This window comes from Leishmania infantum, chromosome 24 (genome assembly GCF_000002875.2).
Source record: "Leishmania infantum JPCM5 genome chromosome 24".
NCBI lineage: Eukaryota > Euglenozoa > Kinetoplastea > Trypanosomatida > Trypanosomatidae > Leishmania > Leishmania infantum.
The window spans coordinates 836120-862924 of NC_009408.2; the positions used below are offsets into that span (position 1 = coordinate 836120).

A 26805-nucleotide genomic window follows, 5' to 3' on the forward strand; every position below is an offset into this window, starting at 1 on the left:
GAGAAGGGTATATCCTCCCTTGCACAGGTGTTGCTGAGAAGGGTGGTGCTGCTGCATCCGCCTACGAATGACGCTACTCCTCTCCGCTTTCGCTTTCCTTTGTTTATCAGCCGCCCGGCCCCAACACAGTCACGCAAACACACGTATCTGTTACCTTCACAATTGACGGTTGCTATAGTGCTCTCTCTTGTGCGGTTTGCCGAAGCGCTCACTTTACTTCTGTTTTTCGCTTCCTTCGCTGTGAGCGTGTGTCCGCTTGCCTGTGTCTTAGGCTGGCTCTTGTCTTTGTTTGCCGATGAGGGTTGCGAGTTTTATTTTGTGCGTGTGCTTGTCTTTTTCCTTTAGAAACTCGTCATGCCAGAAAGTAAAAGAAAAAACAGTTGATAGTGGAAGTTGTACGCTTGAAACCTATACATACACATATATGTCCCTTGCGCGCGTGTCTGACTCCCTCTCTTTCTCCTCCGTCACGTGCGCCTCCATGTGAAATCGATCGCGGTCTCCTCCTGGTTGGAGTGGTGGTGATTTTCGACGATTCTGTGAACATGGAAAACAAAGTACCGTGTTACGCAAGGGAGGAAGGAGGGGGAGGGGGAATGCGCAGACGCACATACAAGCACGACTGCGGCCGTCAGCGCAAACATCACCTGCAGAAGTCCGAGCGCACAAAGCCGGTGAACAGAACGAAGCACCAAGACGCACAGAGCAACAAACATGTCTGTCGGGGTCTCCATTGCCCGCGATCTCTCTGGAAACTTCGGGTGAAAGCACGAAAAAGGGAGAAAAAGGATCGCTAGCGCGACGCAGCTGATAAGCGAACTTCTCGCTACCTAGTCGACACTCATCTCCCGCTCCCCACTTGCCACTTGATGCTCTTCGCCACGAAGTGACGTAGGCTACAAAGGAGGAGGGCGCTAAGAGCACGAAAAAAACTGGAGGACAAGAGAGAAAAGCTATAGAGGAGGAACAGCATAAATAGGGAAAAGAAACGTTGGGGGGTAGACAGGGGAGTAGGAAGAGGGGGACTCCCTTCTCACCGCCCCTACCCAACTCTCTCGAGTGTCGTTGTGTGTGTGTGTGTGTGTAACAAATAGGTGCAGTACAAGAAACAAATGACCTATAGGGTTGGCCTTCCTACACACGCGCGGGCACACACAAAAGGGAAGGCGAAGATGGAGGCTGGAAAGTAAAACAAAGAAGGAACGGCGAGCAAACAACTAAGACGTGGGAGGAATGGCGTTTTCTGATGCCGCTGTCGCCACTCATCCCTCTCTCCCTGCACGTGGTCTCGCTGAGGGCGGCCATCAAAAAGCGGCAGAACGAAAACGTCCAGCGGTGGTGGCGATGATATATGTTGGGAGAGAGGGGGAATGGGAGAAAGCGAGAAGCGGCAGACTAAATGAATGCATGACGAGGGAGAGAAGGAGGCGTCTGCACATGCCCCTCGCCCCCTTCTCCACACCTCACCCATCTGCATACACCCGCGCCAGGCACATCCACTCGATTTCCTTTTCGAGCTCTTTTCGTTCAGGAGTGAGTACACGAAGGTGCTCCGACAGGACGGACGGTGTGGGGAGCTGTCTACACTCTATGCACAGTTCGCCTTTAACGTCACCGGTTCGTTGCTGCCAGACGCCTTGTCTTTCCCTGAATCAATGAGGCCAAGCCTGATAAGCGCGTCCTCCTCGAGTGTATCCTCTCGCAGGTCGTAGATGGGCACAGTCACGATGTAGCTCCACTTCGCCGCCATCCACATGCCGGTCATTCCACAAAAGTACGAGCGCGCTGTCCAGGACTGGCGATGCTTAATGCCCCTCGCCATGAGCCACACCCCCAGACTGATCCCAACCAGGCAAGCGCAAAGAAAGAACGTCTGGTATGCAATGCGGTTGAAACTGCAGGGAGGGAAAATCTTGTACAGGCGGTACTGCGGCGTCGCCAAGAGCGCCACGCGCAGGGCGATCAACAGAATCACGACGACGAAGCCGCCACAGGCCCAGTAGTTCTGGTGCACAAAGCAAAAAAGTAGCACGCCCGAGAGGTAGGCCAGGGCGAATATTATGTAGATCGCCAGCCAAATGCGGAACGTGCGCCGCTTCCGCTCCAACTCGTTCATCGTGATGCGAGGAGCAACGGTGAAGTGTCAAAGGGAAAAGAAAACGCTAAAAGCGCGATGGCGCGGGCGGACTAGCGGAGTATGAAGAGCTGGTGATGGAGGGAGAGGGACAGGGCACGACGATGCAGCGAGCTGTTATCACTGGGCATGCGCGGAGCAACATAGGCAGAGAGAGTGGTGGTGGTTAGAGCAGAGCTGGAAAGAGGAAGACCGTCAGAGCATGGTGAAAAGGGTGGTCTACGGAGGGCGAGTGTGTAACATATAACTCCTCCCCTCTTCACCGTTGAGCGCCCGTGGCCTGCGACCAGGTCTCGACGGTGCACGAGTGTTCATCCGTCACCTCTGAGGCGGCGGCCCACACACAAGCAGAAATACAAGGAAAGAAGCACCAGCAGTACGTCTACCGCATGAAACGTGTGGTGAAACACACCACTTGGCGCTGCCGCTCACGACATCATTTCCCATTTCTTCTACCTCTGCTGTGGAAACAAAGCCTCCATCCACGGGCAGTCCGCAAAAACATCACTGCACACCAGCCCATACCGACGGAGACCGGTGCCAGCTACACGGACGCAAACATGTGTTCTCCCGAGGAAACACGCAAGATGAGAGAGGACGAAAACGAGTGGAGACAAGATAGTGAGAATAGTGAAGCTCGGCGGCAGCCACTGACAAAAAAAAAGAAGGGTGAGAGATGGTACTACTGGTTCTGCAGCTCACAACCGATGCTGATGGCACACAAGCCATTCATTTCTCTCGCGTCGCAGTGCGCCAGTGCTGGGGTGGGAAAACGCCGCAAAAAAAATGCCGTGACAACGATGCTATGGAGGAGCGCGCGCCGCTCAGTCGTACTTCCGGACAATATCCTCCTCCGCAACGCTGCGGGCCGCTACAAAAAAAAAATCGCTGAGCCGATTCATGTACACAGTGGCTTGGCGCAAGTGATTCGTGTAGGTCACGCCGTACAAGTCGCCCAGCGTGACCATCCGCCGCTCCGCACGCCGGCAAGTGGTGCGGCAGACATGCAGCTGGGCAGAGGCCACGTTACCACCTCCAGGTAGAATGAAAACGCGCAACGGAGCGAGGCGGCTGTCAATGATGTCGATGTTTTTCGCTAGCTCTTCCGTTTTTTCGGGAAAGCGGTAGCCCTCGAGAATCTCAGTCATGTGCTTTGCAGTTTCGTCCTCGACGTTTTTCGCCGTTGGCGTTGCCACAACCGTTCCGGCGTTCAGCAGCTCCTGCTGGATTTCCGCCAGCAGGCTCATCATCGCCTCATCGTGCTCATGCCTCTCCGCGGCGCTGCGTAGCATCGCCCTGGCGAGCCCCACATGGCTGCTGAGCTCGTCGATCGCACCAAGAGCTTCGAACACGGCATCTGCTTTCCTTCGGCGCTCGCCAGTGAATAGGGCAGATGATCCGTTGTCCCCTGTCTTGGTGTAGACCATACTATGCTTGGGTACTTTACCACCACCTACCTCTTTCCCATCTTTTGAGGCTGCCGTAGGGGCGGCGGAAGACGCATCCACACTAGTGGCCGCGGAGGCGGCGGACGTAGCCCCGAAAGGACCTCCTGCTTCGGTTGTCATCAAGCGCTTGGACTGGACATTTGCGTGGCCAAAGGGGCAGTGGCGGCACCGGTTCCCGCAGCACTTCATGTTTCGCATCAGCCCAAGGCGGGTAAACACAGTGAAGCCCGTGCGCAGATCAATGTACGTGTCCTCGCCGTTCGCCACAGCTTGTGTATGTAGGGCCTTAATCTCAGGCGGCAGTCTCCTCTCGATGGAGTTTTCTTCGGCAACAACTGGATCGATAGTAGCAATCGGGGAGGCGCATGCGCCACAGGAAAAGAAACGGCCACCCATGACGCGTGGCACACCGCGTCGCGCCGTAGTGTACACCAGAGCCGACAAGGCCATGACGGCCAACACAGTAGCAGCAACTCGAGGAGTGCAACGCGTCCCGGCACCCCACATCGCACGTCTTCGTCTTCTACGCAGCAGCGAGAGACGCTATTCAGAAAGAGGGGAGTTGTTTTTAGACGTCATGCAGCGGAGAAACGATGAGCAACAGTAGGAGAACGAACAGAGGAGAGCAAGGAGAAGCCAAGCACTGCCGCCGCACGTAAGAAGCACGAGAGAGAGAGAGCGACATTCGGCTTGAGCGCTGTGTTGCTCCGCGTCAAGACATCACAATACGCGGTGCAAAGAACAGGGGCGCATTCATAAGGGAACACCATGTGCCCCAGTAGAAGCACAATCCTCCTGAAACACAGACATATACAGAGGCGCACACTCTCACAAAGAGAGGCCGCGAAGTGATCAAGAAAAGATCGGTCGCTACAACCTGAAGGTGCGCAGGCACACACACACACACACAACGGCGCAGATCGGTTGCTTGATGCAGCCACTGTGCCTTGAAGCTGTGAATGGTCTCCGACTTTCTTTTTTTTCAGCGCGTTTGCCTGGCAATGGGAGAATAATGGATGAAAGAACGAGAATGGACAGAGAGCACCACAGCGCCGATATTAGCTCCAAGAGAAAAAAAAATGAAAGCCTGAGTCGATCCCTTTTTTGTCCATCTCTTCCGCGTTCTCTCTGGCTGCTGAAGAAGCAGACAAAGACACAGTGAGATCAGGAGAGTGAGAGATGGTCAGAGCGACGAAGGAGTCTGAGAAACACAACGGAAGCAAAAACAGAACTACGAAAACAATAATAAAAAAAAAACGCATGTGCTCAACATGTACGCACGGCTTGTGGGTATGGTGTATACGTGTGCCTGCACAACAGATGTGTCCGAGAATACAAAGAAATGAGCAAGGACAAACAAGAAAGAACCATGGCTGATGGCATAGAGTATGCAAGACGCAAAAGTGAAAACAATTGTGCGGCAGTGCGTATCGATCACCTTGCTCCGACGCCCGAACAACTTCACAGCATTATGTGTACTCTCACCCACGCCTTTTCTTTGCGAGCTGGCGTAAAGGGAGGGAACGGGTACGGATGTTATTGGGAGCATGTCACGATTCTGCTTAGCCGCACCTCGGCATATCACTATAAGTTTGAACAACGGCAGGGAGCAGCGCACCGAGCAGGACGGAGAGCAGAATGAGCCACTATAACCGCACGGTGCGGGTCTGTGTGTGTTTTCGCTTCACTCTTTTTCTGGTGCATCCGCGTCGTGTTCGTTGGCGTTGATTTCGCTCCTGATTTCTTTGGTTTATCCTATTCGTGTCCTTTTCTCTTCCTCACTGTGTCAATGAAGTTTACCAGGAGACATTTCTGTGTTCATTGTCATTGCTTAGCCGTGACAGGAGACAACGACGATTCAGCCGCACCAATTTCGCGCAGGCCTCTGAAGTGTGTTTGGTTTGCTCTTTTCACTCAGACATCACTGACTCGCCGACACCAAAGTAGACAAGCAAAAGACAGGACGACACGTGGCGAGGGAGAGCGAAAACTACCCAGCGCACCGAGGAGAAGAAAAGCAGATAAAAGGAAAAAGAAGGGCAAAACTAACAGTGCACTGTACCCTCTTTATTCGTTTGGCTTCTTGAGTTTCTCTCTGCTTCGCACAGTACCGCTAAACCTTCTCGTGGGTAATCCAGCAGCGTGCTAGCGCGTGCCTGTGAGAAAATGTGCACCTCTCTAACGGCTCTCCCTCCAGTGCTTGTTTTTATCTTTACATTTTCCAGTGATGCAGTGCAGGCTGTAGGCGTTGTGAGCGACACCGTCGATCCGTGCTACGTGAGCACCGGGGTAAGCATGTAGCTCACACTGAAAGCCACCTGCAAAGCGAGGCTCACTTTGTTCAACTCCGCCATACCCCCGTTCGAGTCCACCACGGACACCGTTTCCGACACTTTCAGCGACGGCACACACGCATGGGAGACGAAAATTACAATAACGAAAGGCGCTCCACAACAGCGGGGCTAAACAAAAGCCGAAATGGCGCACGTGCACACACACACGCACGCACTTCAGAGCACAAAAAACGGCTTCAAGAGACGAACATGTCCTCCGCCTGTGCATCTTCTCTGCGCGGCAAGACACTCAGGCGTGGAGGCCTCGTACCACGCATGTACACATACACAGTGAGAAGTAAATAGGCTGGACAGCATGCACGCTTGTGAAGTGCGTCATCACCCTCTCCGCGTTGCTTCCAACCCTCGAGATTGCTGCAACCTAGTCAAGAGTCTCTGGGCAGAGTTACTAACGAGGACGGAAAAAAAAACTAAAGTGCATCTGCGAGCAGGTTCGCCTTTCCTTCACGTGACCCCTTTTATGCCGCCTTTCAGCACATCAGCCTTAATCGGTCGCCACCTTCAGCTTCGCAACGCGCAGGTGCTGAAGGTAGGACTCCGCGCCGCACGAGTGAGCGTACACTCCACCAGTGAACGCCGCCGTCGCGTCTTTGCCAACGAACATGTCCAGGATGCGCTGGCCACCGGGGTGGTTCGAGTACCAGATGACGTCCTTGCTGCTGTGCGTGTAGCCAGCGCCCGTCGGAATGCTGCGCATCAGGTCAATCACGTCGTTGTTGATGACAGTCAGCTTGCGGCCCTTCGCCACCTCATCCTGGACTTTCTCCCAAGTCCACTCCGCGGAGATGGGGATGTCGAGCTGGTCTAGCCGGGTCTGTGCCTGCTCCATCGCCTTCCTCGACTTCTTTAGCAGCATCTTGTTGAAGTTAGCGTCGATGACATCTTTCGGCGTGCGCACGAGGTTCTTGGCACCACCAAGAAACGACACCGCGCGGATGATCCACTTGGTGGGGTCGTAGTGGTACCACTTGATCCCGTTGCGGTAGTCCTGGGCAAACTCGTGGTGGAAGTTGTGATAGCCCTCGCCGAAGGTGAACAGCGCGCACACGAAGGAGTCGTGCGACGAGTGGCGGTCCGAGTAGTTCTGCACCGCAGCGAAGAGGTTCGTATGAGCCAGGCTGTTGATGAAGAAGGTGCAGTGGTGAACGAACACGATCTTCGCGAGGGCGGCGTAGAAGTACCCACCGAGCCAGTCACCCCAGCCGAGGCCGCAGATCACCGTGGGTAGGATGACACCGGAGAGCATCGCCATCTTAAAAAAGTGCTTGTGCTGGAACTGGATAACGTAGTTGTACTTGAAGTCCGACACGTCCACCTTGCCGAGCAGGGAGTAGTCCTGCTTCATGATCATCCACCCCATGTGCGAGAAAATGAAGCCGCGCTGCGCGTTGTAGGGGTCCTTCTCCGTGTCCACGTAACGGTGGTGAATGCGGTGGTTACGGCCCCACCACTTAGCCGAGCCTTCGAAAGAGCCCGCACCAGCGAAGGCGCACAGCCACTGGAACGCAGTGGAGGCCGTGTATGAGCGGTGTGAGAACAGACGGTGGTAGCCAACGGTGACGCCAAGGCAACCGTTGAACATGTAGAAAACCACGGCGGTGACAAACGTTTTCCACTGCAGCGGCACGCCCATGAACACGGCAGCGAGGACGCCAGCGATGGGAAGGCCCAGGACAGCCACGGCAACATAGTTGATCTCATAGTTGCCCTCTTGGTACGTGGGCTGGCGGCGCGTGGTCTCCTCCGTCATATCCTTACCCTTCTTCTCCACCGAGGTCATCGTTAATAGCACAGAAAAAAAAACCTGTCGCAAGAACACGCTGACTGTTCGCACAGTACGTCAGCAGTTAAACGAAGCCGTTGTTGTGTTATCCAGCCCGGACACCGCGCAAGGAAGGTTATCGACGACACAACAATATACGGCGAGAAACACGAGGAGGCACCAGCAAAGGGAAGCGGGGGAGGAGGGGAAGGGAAGATGGACGAGGGAAGTGTAGCGCATTGTAGACTTGGAGAACGTGGTCTGTCAGAAAGTGTGTGCTAGTGTGTGCAAGTGCCTGGTCTCACCAGCGCTGGCCTCGTGATTGGGGTGTGCCTACACTCTCAGCGGGTGCTGCTTCGTCGCAGCGTCTGCTCTGGCTCGCCTTTATTGTTCTGCTTTCGCGTTGCACAGTTCATCCTTTTTCCCCCTTTGGAGGAAAATAGAGGCGCACGTTTGCGAGTGCAAGCGCACAGTTAAAGTCTTACACGAAGTAGAACGTCATTTAAAAAAAAAACGAGAAGTGGTCACACGCACACGCACACGCACACGCATGTCAAGGAAAAGGACATGGGAACAGCACCGAATGCTAATAAGCAGTGCTGCGTTAGTGAACCCAGATGCGCACGTGCTTGTCCTTCGAGCCTGTGGCCACCTTCTGCCCATCAGGGCTCCAGTCTGTCGCGTAAATCTCATCGCTATGACCGGACATGTCCTCGACAAGCTCCCGCTTCGCTACGGACCACAGCTTCACAGTGGTGTCCTTGCTGCCGGACACCAGCATGCGAGAATCGAGACTCCAGCTGACGTGATACACCGCTGCCACGTGCCCGCGGAAGGTGGTGATGAACCTGCCGTCCTCTGCATTCCAGAGCTTCACGCTCTTGTCCGCTGAGCACGAGGCTAGCATCGTCCCATCCGGACTGAACTGGATGTGAAACACAACCCCCTGGTGACCTGTCATGCGCGCCACCGGTGTGACAGACTGCTGCGGATTCCACAAGAACATCGTATTGTCATCGGAGCAGCTTACAAGCCGCTCCGAACCGCCAAAGCGAGTCACCACAGCGTCGTAGCGCTTCCGTGCGTGCGCGCACATGTCCTCGCGTGCGCTGAACTTGCGATCCTCGTGGTCGAAAACGCCGGTGCGCGTGACAAGGTCTGTGCTGAGCGCCAAGAAATTGACCCAGTGCGCATGGCCGCGGAGCACGCACCACGGTGAGCCGGTGCCGGCATCCCACACTATTACCGTACGATCCTGTGAGGAAGAGTAGATGCGGTCCTCGCCACCCCACTTCACACATGTGACGCACGACTGATGACCAGATAAGGAGCGCTCAAGCCCCGTTGCCATGTTCCATATCTTTAACGACGCGTCCTTGCTCGCCGAGACGAAGCGGTCGCACTGAGGGTTGCGGTGCAGCGGCTCCCACGAGACATGAGACACGTACTGGGTGTGCGCCTTGTGCTTCTTGCACCTAAAATCGCCGTAGCCACCGTTATGCGTCCAGTTGGCTAGAATCCCGTCCTTGCTTCCACTCACCAAGTAACGTCCATCCGGAGACCACGAGAGCACCTGCACCCAGCTCGTGTGCGCCTTGAGCTCCTCCACGGGAGTGAGGGTGTTCATGTCCCAAATACGAATCTCCTTGTCGCCGCCACCCGTCGCCAACACCTGGCTGTCTGGAGAAAAGGACACCACCAGCACGGCCTCACTGTGGCCGTCCAGCGTACCAGCGCAGCGCGTCACGGGACGAACGCGAAACACTGCCTGCGGCTTGTACATAATCTCCACCACCGTTTCCTCCGGTGCAACAAACTCGAGCTTCTCAACATCCTGCGGACGCACGCGCCGCCCCTCCTTCAGCATTCGCGCTACGTAGTCGTGCTTCTGCCTCCTGAAAAGGATGTCCTGCACGCTCCTGTTGATTTGCTCGCCATCGATGAAAAAAGCGTACGGAATCGTTTTCGCCTCTTCATCTTGCAGTAGTGAAGAGAGAAGCTCATCGAGCTGCTTCGGCGTCGCAGACGCAGGGAGCAGGATTTGAGTGCCGCTTGGTGTCCCGTGTTCATCCAAAAGCCGTACCATGATCTTCGGCGCCGTGCCGCCGTCTTCGTCGCTGTGCAGCTCCACGTCGCGAACGACGTCGCGCTTCTGCTTTTTCCGCACTGGCATGGCTGTGGACCTTCCACAACGGCACTGCAGCAGCGAGTACTGGAGCTAGTAGTGAAACTCCACGAAATCGAGAAGACCCGCTGCCGCTTGGCGATACTGTTTTATAAGAAAAAGAGGAGGCGTCAGTATAGGCGTGTGGGACAGGGGTGGGGGTGGGCGGAGGGAGCCGCATAAAAACGGGGCACGAGAGAACAAACAAGTCGAGATGAGAATAAAAGCGGAGGATGGACGGATACACACATGTAAGCATGAAAAGAGAGGTGCGCTGTGAATAGCATGTGATACATTCGCGATGGAAGAAACGATGCTGCTGCAGGGAGGTTACCGCCAACAGGCAGGAGTTGGGTGAAAGCGAGAGCGGCACAGACGGTGCGAGGAAGCGAGAAATACAATTCTCGAAAGGCGCGGGTCTTTTTGTTTTTTTTTTCCAGCCACGCTGCTTCTACTTTTCGTCATGACCACGATGCCGTGAGGCACACGCTGTACCCCGTGACTCCTTCTCTGTACCTGAATCCCCCATTCCCTTCCCTCGCTCGGTCAGAGTGCTCGCGGTCATGGGAGAAAGGGTCATTTGAGAGCAGCAAAATACCGAAACGATAAAAAACGCCGCACAACTTCTCATAAGCACGACCTTTGCACCCCTTAGGGACAACGGAAGCAATGTCAGAAGAAGCAGAGCTAGAGTATGAAGCGCACCAACGGCTCTTTGGCGTGCCGCCTGCGGCGCAGGAACTCTCTTGTCGTCCAACCACGCCGCAACACGAACATCTGAAATCCGAGAAGAGCGGTCAAGAACACGTCAAACACAAACACCAAAATTGCTCCAAAGTTTGTGATGGCGTCACCGTGCGCGAGGGTCCACAGGGCATACTTGTACAAGAGGTAGCTGAGGTTTGCAACGCCGGTTACAAGACAGCACAGGAACAAACGCCTGTTACGGTCACCGACGCAGTTGCCGATAAAGTAGCAGTGGTGGTCCATCTGCTTGATGTGGGAGCCACAACGCCGGCAGTAAGAAATGCCGTCATGCCCTTCCGCCGAAGCACTACGGGAGATGACCTGGGGTACACTAAAAACGCACGACGCGTAAAAGAGCGCGAAGAGCCCCACGAGGACGAGATAAGCAACATCCGAGGAGTGACACTGGACCAGCAGTGACAACTGCACACCTCGCAAATACGGCAGGTGGTCGACCAGGTCCCACACAAAAAAGAGCGGGTTGCAGGCTCGAGCATCAGCGTTTCCGCCCGTCTTGGTTCGAGCCACGAACATCACGATGTAATACTGCCACGCGAAGGAGAGAGTGACGAGGGCGACATGTGCTCTGCCAAGGATGCGCGACCGAGTATGCACCGACTGAGGCGCGTGCTGAGACATGCACATGGCCTCGCTCACAAAGCACTTGCCAAAAACGAAGTTGCCGAGCATCAAGATAGCCGGTAGGAACAGTGCCGCATACACCGCCCCCCACGACGTGAGTGCCTCCTCCCATGTCGTCATTGGGCCGGGTGCACTTTCGGTGGCCCCGGGGAGACGTCAAATATGATTGCCAAAGCGAGAAAGTCACCCTCTCCCGTTCTCCACCGGCTTGCCCTCTCCTTTTTCGTTGCCCCAGCCCCTCCATGTCATGGAAAGGGAACCAACGTATGCAATGTGAAGTCGAAGAAAGAAGAAAACACAAAAAGGGGGAAGGAGAGGTGAAGGTCAGCCACCACCAGATTGATCATCATCGGGGGGAAGGGCAACAGTGAGTGCAGTTCAACAAATTTCAAACCGGTACAACAGCATGCCGACGGCATCCATCACCCCTAGCGAAATGTGGCTCGACTTGCTTGCTCTAACGATCAGTACCCAATGATGCACGCCACACCTCCACCTTCTAGGACTGCTATTTCGTTCTCGACTTTTTTCTCGCTCAGTTCTTGTGCATTCTCTGCTTTGTGCAAAGTCAAGCTTTCCCCATCGCACCCTGCTGAAAGACTAGTCAGCGTCCAACGTGGCCAAGCCGTGGAAGCATGATGGTAATGGTGGTGGGGAGTAACAGAGCAACTACCGCGGCAGCGGTGCGGTCCTCTCGTCTGAATGGGGGAGGATCCACCGCTGCGGATTGACCGCACGAGGGTTGACTGAGTCCTTACCCCTCGTCCTTACCCCTCGTCCTCGCTGTTTCCGCCACCCACTGCGTGAAGACAATCGGTGGCGAGCACCGATAGCTGCATGTCCCGGAATGCACAGAAGCAAAACAAAAGTGCTGAGTTACAAGTGCGATCGACCGGCAAAAACGGAGGGAAGCCCTCTAAAAGAAAATGAGCAGCTGGCTGACCGAGGAGCGCAAACAGTGCTGCGCAGAGAGAGGATGAAGATGCAGCAGCGTTACATCACCGAGCGAACTACAAGCAGGGCAAAAGCAAAAGAAAGACGAAGATGAGAAGCACTCACTCCCTCTCACCATCTCGCTTGCGCTTTCGACTACCGGCCCCTGGCTCGCGCACTGCGGTGATACCAACAATCTCCTCAAACTCCGTCGTTGGCGCCGTCACGGTGCTCACATTCTCGGCAGCTAGGGTTTCCGAGAAAGATGCGTACTTGGCAGCTGATGAGCTCAGTCTACCCATCCTTCGGAGAGTCTCTTTCGAGAGCAAAGTGGTGCCGAGGTCCTTCTCGTGCTCCCATGGCTGCGCCATCTCCTTGAAGAACCCCCGGGCAACCGCGACGGCAGCATCAACGCTCAGATTGGTGTTGTTCTTCAGGCACTGCACGATCCAGCGTGGAATCTTCTTGACTTTGTCATTGAGCGCGAAGCGCTTATCGACCAGAAGCATCATTCCGTAGTCTGTCTTGTTGCGCAGCACCCGCCCGATGCACTGCGACGCCTGGCGCATTGCATCGAAGTTGCGAAACTCGCTTTCTGATATGCCAAGGCACACCTCCATCCAGTGCATCCGCTGTCGCAGGGGCTCATCGTTCGGGGGCAAAAAGGGAACACCGAACATAACCACGGCACGACCGTAATGGCGATCGAAATCGATTCCCTCTGCGATCTTGCCGCGAGCAATCGACATGAATATGGCGCCGCGCCCAATGTCGCAAGCTCGGCGGTAGTTGGCGAGTGCAACCGACGTCTCCTCCACACCCTGAGTCTCGACAAAGATGAGCTTGTGCTTCGCCAGCTTCTGCAGAAACCCAGAGCTGTGCCAAGCGAGCAGCACCTCGCCCATGTACTGGTACCCCGTGAAGAAGCACACCATCCCGTCAGGAACCGTCTTTGCCAGCTCGAGTAGCAGGCTCTCGTACGCCGATGTAACGAGCGCCTGCGCAGTTGGGTTCGTGCGCACCTTGAAACTACTGGTGACCTCCTCAGCTGTGATGCTCACGCTCTCCGAGCTGCGGGTCACAATCACTGGCGCAATGCACTTGCGTGACAGGGTCATTTGAAACGACTTTGAGATGGCCGGGGTAAATCCCAGGATTTTCGGATAAATGTCCATGGGCGAGAGTGTGCCGGAGGTGAGGATGACACTGCGGTACCGGGCAAAAGTGTCCCGAAGCGCCAGAGAGGCGTCCACGCAGACGGTGCGGATGACGGGATCTGGAATCTGCGGCCGCGTTGGGTCAAATGCCTCGCACACCACTACGAACCCCGGTTTTTCGTACCGGTCATCCGTGTAGTACATGGAGAGCAGTGTGTACATCTGTGCGATAAGCGCTACGGGGCGGTACTTGCCGGCATTCGTGACTTGCAGGGTTGTCAGCAGCACCTTCAGGCGCTCGGACAAGTAGCGGAAGTGGCTAATCTCCAGCGCGCATTCCTCTTTCAGCTTCGTGAGAAACGTCAGCGGGTCAGCCACGTATGTACGAGTGATGCGCGCCACAATGCGATGCGTAAAGTCGACAAGACGCTGCATGAATGCGAGAAAGTGGTTGGCCTGGCGCAACGACGCGGGAATGGCGCCCTCAGCTACGTTGGCCGGAATCGCAGGCGCCTCCACCAGTGCGCGCTGCTCTGGGTCGCGCGCCATCTCAGTCATAGCCAGCCCGTTCACGAGGCGGTCGTACTCATCCTGCAGCATCTGCCGGTTCGTCGCCTTCAAATGGTCCAGCTCCTTGCTCAAGTCCTTCATATTCTGCTTTGCGTCCAGGGAGTCTTTCTTCGTGAGGATGAGTGACATGGCCTCGATGCATACGTCGTCCACGTTGTGGCCCTCGTCCATCACGACAATCGTGTTCTCGTTCAGGAACTCCTTCGTCACCTCCGACACTACGGGATCCACCATGTACAGATACGAGTGCACGATAATGTCAACGACGGGGAGGGCCTTGCGCACCAGGTAGTAGGGACACACGTGGTGCTGCTCACCAAAGTCTTTCAAGTCGTCCAATGAGTACACACCTGGAGGAAGCTCTAATGGTGCTTGAGCCAGCGTGTCAAAATACCCGCATCGCCCTTCCTGCTGCCACGGAGCCGTGATCGAGCGACAGCCGGCGTCCACTTCGTCCGGGTGTATAAGCGAGGCGACGCTAGTCTCAATGCACAGGTTCTTTTTTGCTGTCAGACAGAGGCCACGCAGCGGTCGAAGCTGCTCGCCTTCCGCCTCCCAGTGCTTCAGCAGCTTCCGCATTTCGCCCATCGTCTTCACCATCTCCTCCACTGTTCGGGTGCAGTACACCACCTTCCGCTTCTCGTGGGCGTGGTGATGCAGATACGCGACCAAGATCGACAGCAGTGAGATTGTCTTTCCAGTGCCCGACGGCATCTCCAACACCATGTGTCCTCCCTTGTCAAGGCCGCGCTTCAGCTCCGTTATGTAGTCCAGCTGCTCCGGATAGATGTACTCGTACGGGAACACCACGAGCACATCCTCAACGTAGAGCTTCATGGCCAACCTATACACAACAAATTCATATACATGTCGCACCCGGCCTGGAGGCGTTGCTGTCGCCTTGATGCAGCACTCCTGTCCCTTTGCGTCGCTGTGAGAGCGAACTGTGGAAGGATCCACGGTGCAAGGGATAGAGGAGAATTCAATGGAATGGCGTTTGCGGGAAACTCAAAAAAAGGAAGGAAGTGAAGGGAAGTGGTCCGACACAAGAGAGAAACAAGAACAAGAATACAAAGGAAAACGCGCATGGATGGGCAATGAGGAGAAAGTCATCCGGGCAGCTCCTATGCACCCTCCCTTTCGAGGGCAATCAATGCCCCCCTCCCCCCACTGACGTGTACTTGTGTGCGTTTGTAGGGAACAGGGAGGAGACAGAAACAACTGCGCAGCTGATGTTCCACTGTTGTTGCTGTCGCTCGAGACGACCTCGCACTGCAACCTCAGGCGGCGGGTGCTACCATCACACCGCCCTAGCAACGGCACCGCATTGTATCGATAGTAGCGATAGTCGACGCCACACCACACAACCTCCTGTATCCGCAGCCTTTTGCCCCTTCCTTGTCGGCGAAGGAGAGGGCCATCGTACTTTGTTATCCTAGTCACTTACAGCAGTGTCAGAAGTCGTACGATCAGCACACAGTAAAAAATAAAAACAGTGCCGAGAGAGAGGCACCACGCTTCTGGCTCCGTGTCTCCCGTCTGCTTGTATCCACTCAGGCAATATAATGGTAGACGCCTTTGCTGCGGGGATCGCGGCTAATGTACTCTCGTCGGATCAGCTCCTCTATGCGCTGTTTGATCAGCTTGACATCCGGCAAAAATCGTGAGCTTAGCTGCTGCTGACACTCAAGAACTAGCTCCGCGTGGTCAAGGGAGCGACGCCCTTTCATAATACGCACCAGCGCTCCGTCGATGGCCGGCTTTCTGTCCTCTTCGACTTGCTTTGATATGTGTTCGCTTTCGCCAACGCTCACGCGCGCAAGCGACGGAGGAATTCGCATCCGCCGCGCTCTGCAGACGAAATCGTCGTTGACTGTAAGCTCGTCATCCATCTGTAAGAGCGCCTTCCCAGATTTCCTGGTGAGGATGCGGCTGCGAATGAGAGGCGGCAGGTATCGCTGGAGTGAGGCGAACGTAGCATGGCACCGGTCTCCAATTTGCTGGGGTGTGCATACTGGCAATGAGTTGAAGCACAGCAGAATCAACACTTGGATGCCGCACGCAAAAAACAACTGAGTGCCTTTCTTGAAAGAGCCCTGCAGCTCGCCACTGCTGCACTCGTGCGACCACGTCAGCACGCGGCCTGACTTACCGGAGAGATACTCGTCGCGAAGCGGCTCCAAGACGCGCTGCAAGAATGGCGGAACAACAATATCGGGCTCGTCGGAAAGTCGAGATGGCCAGATCCCTTTCTTAGCAACGAGAAGCTCCACCTCGAATGTCATGGGTACGTTCTTGCTCGCCAACACCTCCATTGGACGAAAACTGTTGGAGGTCTCCCAGTCGTGCAGCATGCTCTCCAAGCACGCGGTGCTAGTCGGGCCGCAGCGCTGCCGGAAGCGCTGGATGAGCGCGCGCTCATTTGCCTCGCTGAATTTTTTAACAGGCAAAAGAATGCGGTCGGCCATGTGCTCGCGAGACGTCGCTATGAAACGATCGCGCTCCGTCACATATGCTAAAGTGGCTACAATGCGATCCATCTCTACGCTGGCTGGCCCCGCCTCGTGCTGGAAGAGGTGGTTCACATAGTGCGAGAGCCACTCACAGAAGGGCACGATGCGGCTTTCACCACCACCACAGCTGCTCGTGACGGCAACGCCGTGGCTGTAGCATGCCTCGAGCCCCTCACGAACAGCCTTGGAGAGAGTGAACTCGAGCTGAAAACAGCGCGACAGCAGTTGCGGGTACACCTCCTGCAAGTGCATCATCCCCGTGGTGTAGGCCACGACATCAACGGAAGCCTCCTCACCTTTGAACCTCTCGCACAGCTCCAGACCCTCAGTCTCGATTTCCTTCTTGATCAGGCCCGCGAGAAGTGCGATGCCAGATTGGCGCCTGGAGAAGAAACTGTTGCACATCTTCAGCTGGGCCTCGTCCCGGCTTCGCAGCATCGCTCGAACACCGGAAGGCGAGTCCACTAGCTTCCGCCGTGTAACGGGGGAGTCGACAAGGGTAGCCTCGACGCACGTCATAATGCGCTCTTCATCCTGCGTGGAGAAGTAGCGACGACAGATGCTCCGCTCATGTGTGAGGGCATCGTGAACGGAGCGAAGGAAAACCGCCGCGTCGGCTACAGCATCCCACTCCTGCAAAAACCGCTCGTAGTCCCTCTTCGTCTTGTCCAAGTACGGCTCTAGAAACGCGGTGAGGTAGATTGACTGAGTGTCCTCGATGTTCATGGAGGAAAAGAGTCCGATTGCCGTGGAGATCTGCTTTGCGTTGGTGCTCACGACGCGATCAGCCCTCTCTTTCAGAAGCAGCTTCTGCGTAATCGAGCTCACTACGTCGGCATTCGTCTTGAAGACCTGCTCCAGAAAAATGCTCAGACCCACCTGCTGAAGCGACGGCTTTGAATGGTACACAATGTAGTACCGGGACAGATATCCGAACGTCCGCATGTTCCATTTCATTAGGATCTTGTAGTGGTCCCACACGTCCAAAATCTTCTGAAAAAGCTCCTGTTCAGAGTCGCCGGAAAGGTCGCGGTATCGCCACAGGTAGGTAGTAAGCATTTCATTGTACTCCATGTACAGCAGCTCCCCGGCGTCATAGCCGGGGTACTCGGCAGCCTTCGACGTGTTCCGCGTTGCTGCCGTGTAGACGGTATTGTAGTGGTTCATTCGTCTCTCGAAGGTGTTGTATCCTTGGAAGTCGCTATTCGCCAAGTCGGCGAGGGTCTCGAAGTCTGCCTTCATCTTGCGCAAAGCCTGCCGATCCTCTTCCAACATGGTTGCTACCCTCAGAGGTGAAAGAAACAAGTACTTCTGTTCTGGTGAAGTATTTCACAGCATAGAAGAAGGGAGAAAGGAGAAGAAAGAACGCCCTTTTCGCGCTTCCTCAAATGGATCGCTGCGACGAAGACCAGAGAGCCTAAAACGATGCTCGCGGGCACGCAGCTGCCCGCTCCAGTTTTTGCTTTCACCGTACGAGTCCTCACGTGATTATCTACGCGACTAACGTCTCCAGATCAGACACAACGCCTCTGCCTCAGCGCGTTTTCCCAGCTCCACAGCAAAGCACGCCGGGCTGCCTGTGCTGCAAAGCCGTCGCCCTCTCCGGTGCCTTGGCTTATCCACACGAGACAAATATTTGGGATAATGTGAATATAAGAACAGTTGCGACGTTGGGTCCTGATGAACAAACGCACACGCCTCACGGTTGAAACCAACTTTCACAATTTTGATGTTTGAAATGGGGTGGGCTCATGAAGTCGAGGAGAAAGGTAGAGACATACGAAGATGAAGCAGCTACAAAGAAACAGAAAAAGGTGATGTAAGTGCAGGCAGACCAAGTGCTGTGGAAGCTGGTTTGTCTGAATCAGCTCTCTAACAACGAGAGAAGGGTGAACCTTGTAAAACAGATCCACAGGCAACTCAACAGATGTTTGTGTCTCTTTTCTGTGCAACCGATGGTTCCTCGTCCATCCATTTTCAAAACCTGAGCTGGAGAACCGCACTTCAGTGCACCCGCAATATGATTGCTGTACAGTGTTTACATGGCTGCTGCGCGGGTAATGTCTTCATACCTGATGCCGATACGCTCAAAAATAGCATTGCTAGCTGCAGAAGTGCGTCCAAGCGCGGCAACCAGCGCCTCAGCCGTGCTCAGCTTCTCTTCCAACCTGTCCAGCCGATTCGCCACAAGGAGACATTGACGCGAAACATTGTCTTCACACCGCATCAACGGAAGCACCTCTCGCGAAAAGCCGTCAAGAGAGCAGAGCTTGCTGTTGATGGTGCGAAGCGATGCCGTAATGGAGAGAAAGGTGGGCACGGCTGTCAAGACCGATCTGGCTCCTGCTGAGCACAGAGACGTGTTGTAATCCAAGGTCACCAGCTCCTCAGCAGTTTTGGGAAACTCGGAAAGCAGCTTGTCCAGCGACTTCTCCAGCGATGCGAGTCGGGATGACAAATCACTACTATGGCTGGAAGTAGTGCAGCCTTCGTATGCTACCAGACGTTGCCAACCCTCGATCAGCTGACCCACGCGGAGAACCGAGGCTTCAGCTTGGCACAGAGCATCCCATACGTCGACAGGGACAGAGCTTGAAGCAGTAGCGCAGTCGGCGCCGCGAGCATGTTGTAGGTAATTCGTCGCATTCTCGTAGCAAACACTTGCTGAGGACGAGGCGTCACTACGTCGCGGCAGCACACGTGATCGCGCGAAGCCTGCGCGCCCTGCAATTGACTCGTACCGTTCCATCGCTACACACCGCGTTGCCTACTAATGCAGCGAGGGGCCTCTGTCTTGCCAGACAAAAAAAAATCCCGAGTGGAACGCAAAACAAAAAACAATAAGAAAGGGGTGAAAGAAACAACGATAAACCTCTTTGGAATTCGTCAGCGGAGAAGACGGCAAACTTTACTGCCTCATTCATTCTAAAGGTCTCACATTGGTTGACGCGACCGCGTCAGCAACGTTGCGTCGATGCCATCCCAAATGAAAGTAGCAAAAGAAAACGCAAGCAAAATGCGTACGTCCACAGCTAGCAGCTACACCACTTATGCTGCTGTGTTTCTTTTTTCATTTGTTTGAAATATGAACCTCGCCTTCTTCTTTTGTGGATTGGTTGCCTAATCTACATCACACGCGCGAGACGCAAAGGCTCACAAGCTACGGAGAACATTGCTCCACATCAGACAGCAGCACTGCAAACTCCTTTTCCATGTCCGCCGTTCGCTCGCGGAGAGATTCCAACTCTCTCTTCTTGCTCTTGATTCGGCTATCAAAATCGGCAGTGCAGGTCTCTAGCTGGTCCTGCAGTTTCTTTTTGGTCTCTTGAAGCTCGTGCAAGGCAGCGTCCTGCGTCGCAATCTCTTGCAGAGCCATGCGCTCTCTCACCTTGTAGACTCGGGTGCCGTCAGTTAAGACATCGATTTTTTCACTCTTTTTGGCTTCCAAGCCCGCCTTCAGTGCATCCAGCTCGGCACTTAAAATAAGCTGCTGCTTTTTTCGCTCAGCTAGCGCCATCATTCTATCCAAGTACACTCGCTTGAGACCCTTGAGCTTTTCTTCCAAAATGACTACATCATCTGCAAGCTGCTGGTCTTCGTAGTAGAGCTCTTTAGAAGCGGCTGTTGCAGCCTTCTTCGCCTTAGGAGGCATGGTTCACGGCACTCTACACCAATCCATACACAGTCAGCGGCCTTGCATTAGCTGACGGAGAGAACCTCACTCTTTTCACCGGTATGATGGCAAAAATAGAATGCGCCGAAAAAAAAAATGCACCTCCGAAGCACCCAACACCTTCAGAGTCCGCAACAGCAGAACCGTACCACGCAAACCTAATCTGTATACAACGCAAGTGAGAAGTTCACCACACAAACCAAGCGTAAGAAGCAATCACGCTAGCATACCACAGAAACCACAATGCATAAAGAGAGAGAAACCGTAGTGGCCATTAAAAAAAATTGAAAAAAAAAAATGGCACACACAGAGAGCGAAGCGAAAAGAGAGAAGAGAGGATGACAGCCATAGCATCGACCGAAAACGCAGAGGAGAACAAGTCGCAAACACCTTTCTCTCAACATGACCGAGAGAGCGGATTCGATTTGCAATCAACAAAGGCTACTGTAAGCAGAGAGGCCAGAGGCACTTCTTAACTTTCCTCGAAGCACGACATGCTCGTGGTTGGTTGCCTCTCACACAGCAGATGGCATAATCTGCCTTCCCTCACGTTTTTTTTTGATCCATCTAGGAAAGCTCATTGTTTCAACCGCTTAAAACAAACACCCACGCACCCACACACGTCAGCAACGTGTACGCATCCACAAGTGCACCAAACGTCATATTTACAATGAACTCATTCACTTCTTTGGGGACATCCATCTGCCAGCCTCCAGAGGGTTCACATTACTCGCCTTTTGAATAAGTGAGTGGCTCAGCATTTCCGTCGCGCTTGGGCGTGTGGCCTCCGGGCGTAGACAAAGCTCAATAAACTCCTTGAACTCGTCGCTAAATTTGGTTTCCCGATCATCCCAGTTGATCTTTGCTGTCCCCGAAGCTATTGCCTGGCACAGCTCAAATACTTTTGGCTTCAACGAGGCAAATGGGTACTCTCGAAACGCACACTCCGCTATTGTCAGCCCTGCGCTCCAGATGTCACTGTTGAACGAGTACGGCTTCGACTGTATTCTCTCTGGGCTCATGTACGGCACCGAACCTTGTGCAGAAAGAGTTTGAAGATCGCCACCGGAAAGTGTTTTAGCTACGCCGAAATCCGAGATCTTGATTTCCCCTTTCGTGTTCGCCAGGACGTTAGCAGGTTTGATATCACGGTGAATCATGTTTAGATGATGCAGGAACTCGAGACCCTTGAACAGCTCACGTGCAATGTAGGCAAGCATATCCTCGCTAAAACCCTCCGGATGTCTGTCGATAAGATTGTTCATGGTTCCGCAGTCCATGTACTCAAGGACAACGTACAGCCGGCCGTCGCGGAAAAACGCCTCATAGGAGGAGACAATGTTGTGGTGCTTCACCGCAGCCACCTGACGAAGCTCCGCTTCCAAGGCAGAGCGCATGTCATCTGAGTCTCCGTCAAAAGCAATGTACTTCATCGCGTACTTTTCGCCCGTGATTTTGTGCTGTGCAACACGAACTTTTCCTTGCGAGCCTTTTCCCAGCTCTGAGCCGATCCGTAAATCCTCAAATTTTATCTTGTTCATGACAGCATCTGATTTTGGTTGGCCGCTAGCCGACGATGAGCCAGGACCCTGGGCTATGCCCGTCTGCTTCACGCGCATTTCGACTCCGCCCTCACCTTTCACCACTAGCGTCATGGTATCCGTGATGGATACCGCCTTATCGTGAGGTGCAACATGAAGCTTCTCTAGAGCCTGCGGCCGTTTTGGGGGCATTAACGCACGGAAAGAAGCGCACACGCACCGCAGAGAAACAGTAGAAGAAGTAAACAAAGAAGCGGTTGAAGAAACACACTCACTCGATCGCACACTATGCTTTAGAGTGGAAGGACCGTCGAAATATGATTTGTTTTCGTTAGTGGCCGCAGGCAGTGCCCACAAAGTCCGAGCAAAAAGAGTAACAAAGCGAGAGTGGAAAGAAAGGTTACAGTGCATCGGGGAAAAAGCGCTAAAAAGAAAAAAGGAAGCTTAGCATGAAACATTTCGACGCAGCATTTCATACTTTCTGTCTTCTCTTCTTTTTCTTTTACACACAGGCATTGCTCAAGGTGAACGCTCTGGTACAACTCTATCCGCAAATGCTAGTCCTGCAACTAGGAGAGTAGGGTGCAGAGTGCGCATGGGGTAGTATCCCATACGCAGCTGATTAATAATACGTTTCGATTTTTTTGTTTGGTAGAAATCAAAACAGGTGCTCGTAAGATAACACTGCTAAATATATATATATATATACATCTTTAATTGTTTGAAGAATTTCACATAGTCATCTTTTCTATGGAACACAAATACAAGGTCGAGCACATTTCTCGCTGTACGTTTCGCTTGCGCTACGAGATCAAAAGGTATGACACAGGAATAAAATTCTCGCGCACAAAACAAAGACGTTCTAGACACAACGAGAAAGAAAAACAGAAACGCGGTATACAACGCGTTTGAACTAGCATGATGCTACATGCTAAACACACCTAGCAAGAAGAGAGCAGCGGCAAACGCATTTCCGTCGTTGCAGAGCAATGCGTGGACCGAAAAAAAAAAGAAAGCAATCAAAAGAAGAAAAAAACAACACATCATTCCTGAGCTCTTCGCTGCTCTCGTTCGGCTCGAACTTTTGCACGTCGCTCTTCATCTCGCCTCTTCCGCTCGAGACGCTTCTCAAGCTCCGCCTGCTCTTTTTCGGCCTGTGCCGCTTCTTTTTCTTGTGCAATCCGCTGTTCCTCGAGCAGCCTTTCTTCTTCCAACTTCTGCCGGTATTGCAACTCCCGGAGTCGCTCAGCAGCAGCTTCCTCTTCTACACGCTCTTTTTCCCGCGCCGCGTGGAGGTGGCTACTCAAGTGCCATTGCGTCACCAGCAAGCAAATCAAATCATCTTCTGTCTCAAAAAGTTTGCAGCGCAGCAGTTTTTCCTCATTTTCTACAAAGGAACGCTGATTTCGAAACAAAAATTGCTGATAGTCGTAATAGTTGACAAAGAGGAAGTGCCGAGGTTGTAGTAATGTACATTTTCGTGCAGCTTCCAATGCCATCATTTTCTCTACAACAGCAGCACTTTTTCGCTCGGACAATCTTCGAGCCTCAGAAAGCTGCGCAGCCTTGTACTCAGAGAGCAAATCATGACGTTCAAGATACAATTTTTGAGCCGCTTTCCGCTTCTCGAACGCCTCCCATGTCTCCGTTATCCACTTTGTATGCTCTTCACCTTCTGAATAGCCTTTTCGTACGGCGTAGCTGGCCCATTTTTCTGCCAGAAAAGCACGATGATCTTCCGCAGCCTCCCTAAGTTCGAGATCGGCGCGAGTGAACGTTGACACTCCCCGCGCCCGTTCGTCAGTTCCGTGGGCTTCCATTCCTATAGCTGCCAACGAGAAATGATGCCACCGTGTAGGGTAAATGTCGAGTCTGGAAAGAGGAAGAGGCAGAGGGTGAAGTTCGTTGCATCAGCTCATCATCATGGGCGTGCATTTAGGTGCAAAGATTTTACATCAAACATGACAAATTCTACTGCGCACGCAGCTTAGTGCGCTGCTCTGCGAAGAACAAAGCGGTGTGCATCAGCGTATCTGCGCTTTTTTTAATAACTCTCTTTCTTGTCAAGATCCCGAAAAAAAAAAAGATGCATCCTATACCCTTTTTGGTCACAGCATGCTCACTCGTAAGAAAAAGACAAAAATCACCGTTAGAAGCTCTCTCTCTTTTTTACACAACGCACATTCAATCACTTTTACCATCGCTCACAAGAAAAGAAACTACCCTATCCGCCTTCGACTCCCACAACTGTTCATCTGCTTCCGTTAAAGAACTTCTTTGCCATCACAACTTACTAAACCGCAGGCTGTGATGCGTTGATAACACGCCAAGAGAGAGGGTGGGGGGAAGCGATGAGGTCCAAATGCGTCAGGGCTATTGCGTTGGTCAGTTCCCCACGCGGCAAGAACAGCTCACTCGGAGCAGTGTGCTCATTGAAGAGAGGAGTGAAGTCGCCTAGAACATGCTAGGCAAAAGGAAGGATGGAGGAGGGGGGGGGAGTCCGCCAGCGAGGAAAAACAGCCACATTTATATGACAATTTCCAAAGGCCAGACAGAGCACACCGTACGGCAGAAGGCCGCCTGGCAACGCTGCTGCGACATGCTCCTCGTCGCCCCGGACCGCCTCGGCCTCAAAACCGTCTCTCCACTCAGCCGTGCTGTTGGCAAATCATCGTTATCTGCCGTTGAACGGAGCACATCACTATGCGAAAAAGAACATACCAAAGCGCACGAATGGTCTTCCGTTCTAAACTGCCACCCCGCGCCTTCTACAGCAGCGAACTGGGATATTACATGCATATACTGCGCAGCCTGCGTCCCAGTGCAGCTTCCTCTTCTGGTGCACGTCACAAGTCTATTTTTTAGTGTCTTTCTGTGCTCAAGCCCCCAACAAGAGACAATGTTGTAATGCGTCGAGAAAAACTACCCAGCGAGCCATCGCGCATTAAACGCTTCCGGTCTCTCTTCTACGTCACACGTGACGTCTTTGCGTTCCACAATTCACTACCATGCGTTTTAGGCTATGCACTCCGTAGCACGCGCTCAGCTTGTGTGCCATGTTCCTTCACAGCCTTAAGCGGCTTGCGCACAAAGATTTCGATGCGTGGGGTTACCACATTCAATGGCCACAAAATCAGATCCTATCTCCACTCACAGGAAAGGTCAACTTTGTCGTTGAGGACATCAAGTTCGCCTATAATGCATGGAGCCTTTTGCGACTCGCCATGTTCTTTGGTGTAGAGCATCCCAAAGTGTTGAGTGACATGACAAAGACAACGCCGTCGATGGACATCATGCTCTCTGGCAATCGTCTGTTCTTTATGCACTCCCGTGTCAAGGCTAATCTGAGCCGATCGAAAGTGCGCATTGCTCTCACGCCTAACCATCCCCGTGCTTTCCCGGTTCAAGAGCTCGTCTGGAACACACAATTTCGTTTCCGTGATCACCAGTCAGCGGGCGTCGAGCTGGTACTGGGGATGGAAAACGGACTGTCGCAGGAGGTCGCCGACGCCTGTAACCTCTGCACCTACATTCCCCAGTACGGCTCTGTCGGCTCACTATCCATGCTCTCTGCGCTCGCTATAGCGGCACACTCAACCTGGCGTGCTGCTGTGCGGGAAGAAGGCAACACCTCCGATACTAGCCTCGCCCCTCACCGCGCTTTGCATGGTCACATGCCGCTATCAAACAGTCCGGATCGACAGCGAGACTCGCTTCCACACGAGATGGACTTATTGGCATGCAGCAACGCGGCCATCAAAGACTTACTCGAGGAGAGGCGGCGGGCCTACGACCTTCAGGTGAGCGTGCTGATATACAACGAGCTTGGAGACCGCAACATCGGTGCAGTTATCAGGAACGCGAACGTCTTCAACTGCGAGTATGTGGCTATCGTTAATCGAAGGCGGTTCAACAGACGCGGTGCACTCGGCACACACAAGGTTATGAATGTCCTTTTCTTTGAGACCGTTAACGACGATGCGGCACGACAGCTTTTCGAGGGTTACGAAGTGTGGCTTCTGTATCCATACTACCCCAATCTTGTCATGTACGAAGCTGAGCGAAAAGGAGATGCCTCCAACAGCTCATCGACCTTTGTGCGGCACGAGGACCCCGTGCTACAGGCATGGGGCGCTACCCAGCACGAGCTCACCAGCGAGCATCCCCTTGTGGTTCGCTACCCTCACCTCTGTCAAAAAGCGGTGTTTCTAGATGACGACCTATCTCTCGCATCTTGTGTGCAAGACGTGAAGCGCAGAAAACTCCGTGGAATCCTGCTAGCAGTGCCTGAGGAGGGATGCTCCCCTCACCCGTGTTTGTGCAAGCTCAGCCATCGCGTTGTGTATGTCATAAGTCCATCATTCCTCCCACATCAGACTCAACGTGGGCTGAACCCAGCGCTTTCCACAGCAATTGCGCTCGAGAGATTGAGATGCGCTGTTGACACCTTATGTCTCACGTGATGGCCGCACGGACCTCGTTCCAACTCTGTTTAACTCCAACCTGCATTGCACAGCGCCAACACAGTCTGCCGGAATGTCCTCTTCGACGGCCTCGCGGCACTCCATCCTTAACAAAAACCGCACTCACTTCTCTCTGCCCCTCCCCCAGCGGTGCCCTCGATGAACCACCGCTCACACGACAAGCAGTAGCTTCCTGATCACAGTGTCACTCGCTACCAAACACAAGCTCGCGAGCTGACCAGTGCCTATTCGCCCCCGTTGCCCGGTAGGATATGTTTGCGTGGACGGCTGGCTTATGATGGACTCTTTTTTGCCCGTCCCTATTATCGTCTGTTACCTTACCTCTTTCGACTTCTTTCTTTTCCTCTGTGAGACCTTTCTCCGCGGATATGTCGAACGGCTTTTCAATTTCACCCTCGCTTCATCACCGTCGGTGAATGCCTAACACCGACGATGCAGAGGCGCGCTGTTGCACCGTACCACAGCATCAACGGGCTTCTAGTGGCTTTTGTCTAAACTGCACATTGGTGCTTCTTCTTAACTCTACCCCGTTTCAAGATACAAGCTCTACAGCCGCGAGGCACTTCTAAGGCAAGATTCTCTGGACTCTGTTATTCGCTATGCAAGGTCTACATGACTCTCCTCTTCTTTTCCCGTTACACAAGCCTCTTTTGCATGCACAGATTGAGGGCATCTAGATTTGT

The 26805-nt window shown here is 53.7% G+C and overlaps 12 protein-coding genes across 12 annotated transcripts; 1 reads left to right on the top strand and 11 right to left on the bottom strand.

Moving 5' to 3' along the window:
- Nucleotides 1–1588: 1588 nt before the first annotated feature.
- Nucleotides 1589–2116, bottom strand: LINJ_24_2320 (hypothetical predicted multi-pass transmembrane protein; the record flags this gene model as incomplete). The annotated part of the gene is made up of 1 exon (XM_001465986.1): nucleotides 1589–2116. One exon carries the CDS (start codon nucleotides 2114–2116, stop codon nucleotides 1589–1591), a length of 528 nt encoding a protein of 175 aa, XP_001466023.1.
- An 842-nt stretch (nucleotides 2117–2958) lies between these two features.
- LINJ_24_2330 (conserved hypothetical protein) lies at nucleotides 2959–4089 on the bottom strand (the record flags this gene model as incomplete). Its single annotated transcript, XM_001465987.1, has 1 exon — nucleotides 2959–4089. One exon carries the CDS (start codon nucleotides 4087–4089, stop codon nucleotides 2959–2961), a length of 1131 nt encoding a protein of 376 aa, XP_001466024.1.
- A 2331-nt stretch (nucleotides 4090–6420) lies between these two features.
- Nucleotides 6421–7716, bottom strand: LINJ_24_2340 (putative fatty-acid desaturase; the record flags this gene model as incomplete). Its single annotated transcript, XM_001465988.1, has 1 exon — nucleotides 6421–7716. One exon carries the CDS (start codon nucleotides 7714–7716, stop codon nucleotides 6421–6423), a length of 1296 nt encoding a protein of 431 aa, XP_001466025.1.
- Nucleotides 7717–8302: 586 nt separating this feature from the next.
- On the bottom strand, nucleotides 8303–9871 carry LINJ_24_2350 (putative notchless homolog; the record flags this gene model as incomplete). The annotated part of the gene is made up of 1 exon (XM_001465989.1): nucleotides 8303–9871. The coding sequence occupies one exon, from the start codon at nucleotides 9869–9871 to the stop codon at nucleotides 8303–8305; it is 1569 nt and encodes a 522-aa protein (XP_001466026.1).
- Nucleotides 9872–10549: 678 nt separating this feature from the next.
- On the bottom strand, nucleotides 10550–11371 carry LINJ_24_2360 (zinc-finger multi-pass transmembrane protein; the record flags this gene model as incomplete). Its single annotated transcript, XM_003392546.1, has 1 exon — nucleotides 10550–11371. One exon carries the CDS (start codon nucleotides 11369–11371, stop codon nucleotides 10550–10552), a length of 822 nt encoding a protein of 273 aa, XP_003392594.1.
- A 935-nt stretch (nucleotides 11372–12306) lies between these two features.
- Nucleotides 12307–14748, bottom strand: LINJ_24_2370 (TFIIH basal transcription factor complex helicase subunit; the record flags this gene model as incomplete). The annotated part of the gene is made up of 1 exon (XM_001465990.1): nucleotides 12307–14748. The coding sequence occupies one exon, from the start codon at nucleotides 14746–14748 to the stop codon at nucleotides 12307–12309; it is 2442 nt and encodes an 813-aa protein (XP_001466027.1).
- Nucleotides 14749–15464: 716 nt separating this feature from the next.
- LINJ_24_2380 (cullin-like protein-like protein) lies at nucleotides 15465–17699 on the bottom strand (the record flags this gene model as incomplete). Its single annotated transcript, XM_001465991.1, has 1 exon — nucleotides 15465–17699. The coding sequence occupies one exon, from the start codon at nucleotides 17697–17699 to the stop codon at nucleotides 15465–15467; it is 2235 nt and encodes a 744-aa protein (XP_001466028.1).
- Nucleotides 17700–18462: 763 nt separating this feature from the next.
- Nucleotides 18463–19173, bottom strand: LINJ_24_2390 (hypothetical protein, unknown function; the record flags this gene model as incomplete). Its single annotated transcript, XM_001465992.1, has 1 exon — nucleotides 18463–19173. One exon carries the CDS (start codon nucleotides 19171–19173, stop codon nucleotides 18463–18465), a length of 711 nt encoding a protein of 236 aa, XP_001466029.1.
- Nucleotides 19174–19584: 411 nt separating this feature from the next.
- Nucleotides 19585–20076, bottom strand: LINJ_24_2400 (conserved hypothetical protein; the record flags this gene model as incomplete). The annotated part of the gene is made up of 1 exon (XM_001465993.1): nucleotides 19585–20076. The coding sequence occupies one exon, from the start codon at nucleotides 20074–20076 to the stop codon at nucleotides 19585–19587; it is 492 nt and encodes a 163-aa protein (XP_001466030.1).
- A 701-nt stretch (nucleotides 20077–20777) lies between these two features.
- LINJ_24_2410 (mitogen-activated protein kinase) lies at nucleotides 20778–21830 on the bottom strand (the record flags this gene model as incomplete). Its single annotated transcript, XM_001465994.1, has 1 exon — nucleotides 20778–21830. The coding sequence occupies one exon, from the start codon at nucleotides 21828–21830 to the stop codon at nucleotides 20778–20780; it is 1053 nt and encodes a 350-aa protein (XP_001466031.1).
- Nucleotides 21831–22681: 851 nt separating this feature from the next.
- LINJ_24_2420 (conserved hypothetical protein) lies at nucleotides 22682–23458 on the bottom strand (the record flags this gene model as incomplete). The annotated part of the gene is made up of 1 exon (XM_001465995.1): nucleotides 22682–23458. One exon carries the CDS (start codon nucleotides 23456–23458, stop codon nucleotides 22682–22684), a length of 777 nt encoding a protein of 258 aa, XP_001466032.1.
- A 1236-nt stretch (nucleotides 23459–24694) lies between these two features.
- LINJ_24_2430 (conserved hypothetical protein) lies at nucleotides 24695–26101 on the top strand (the record flags this gene model as incomplete). Its single annotated transcript, XM_001465996.1, has 1 exon — nucleotides 24695–26101. The coding sequence occupies one exon, from the start codon at nucleotides 24695–24697 to the stop codon at nucleotides 26099–26101; it is 1407 nt and encodes a 468-aa protein (XP_001466033.1).
- Nucleotides 26102–26805: the final 704 nt, after the last annotated feature.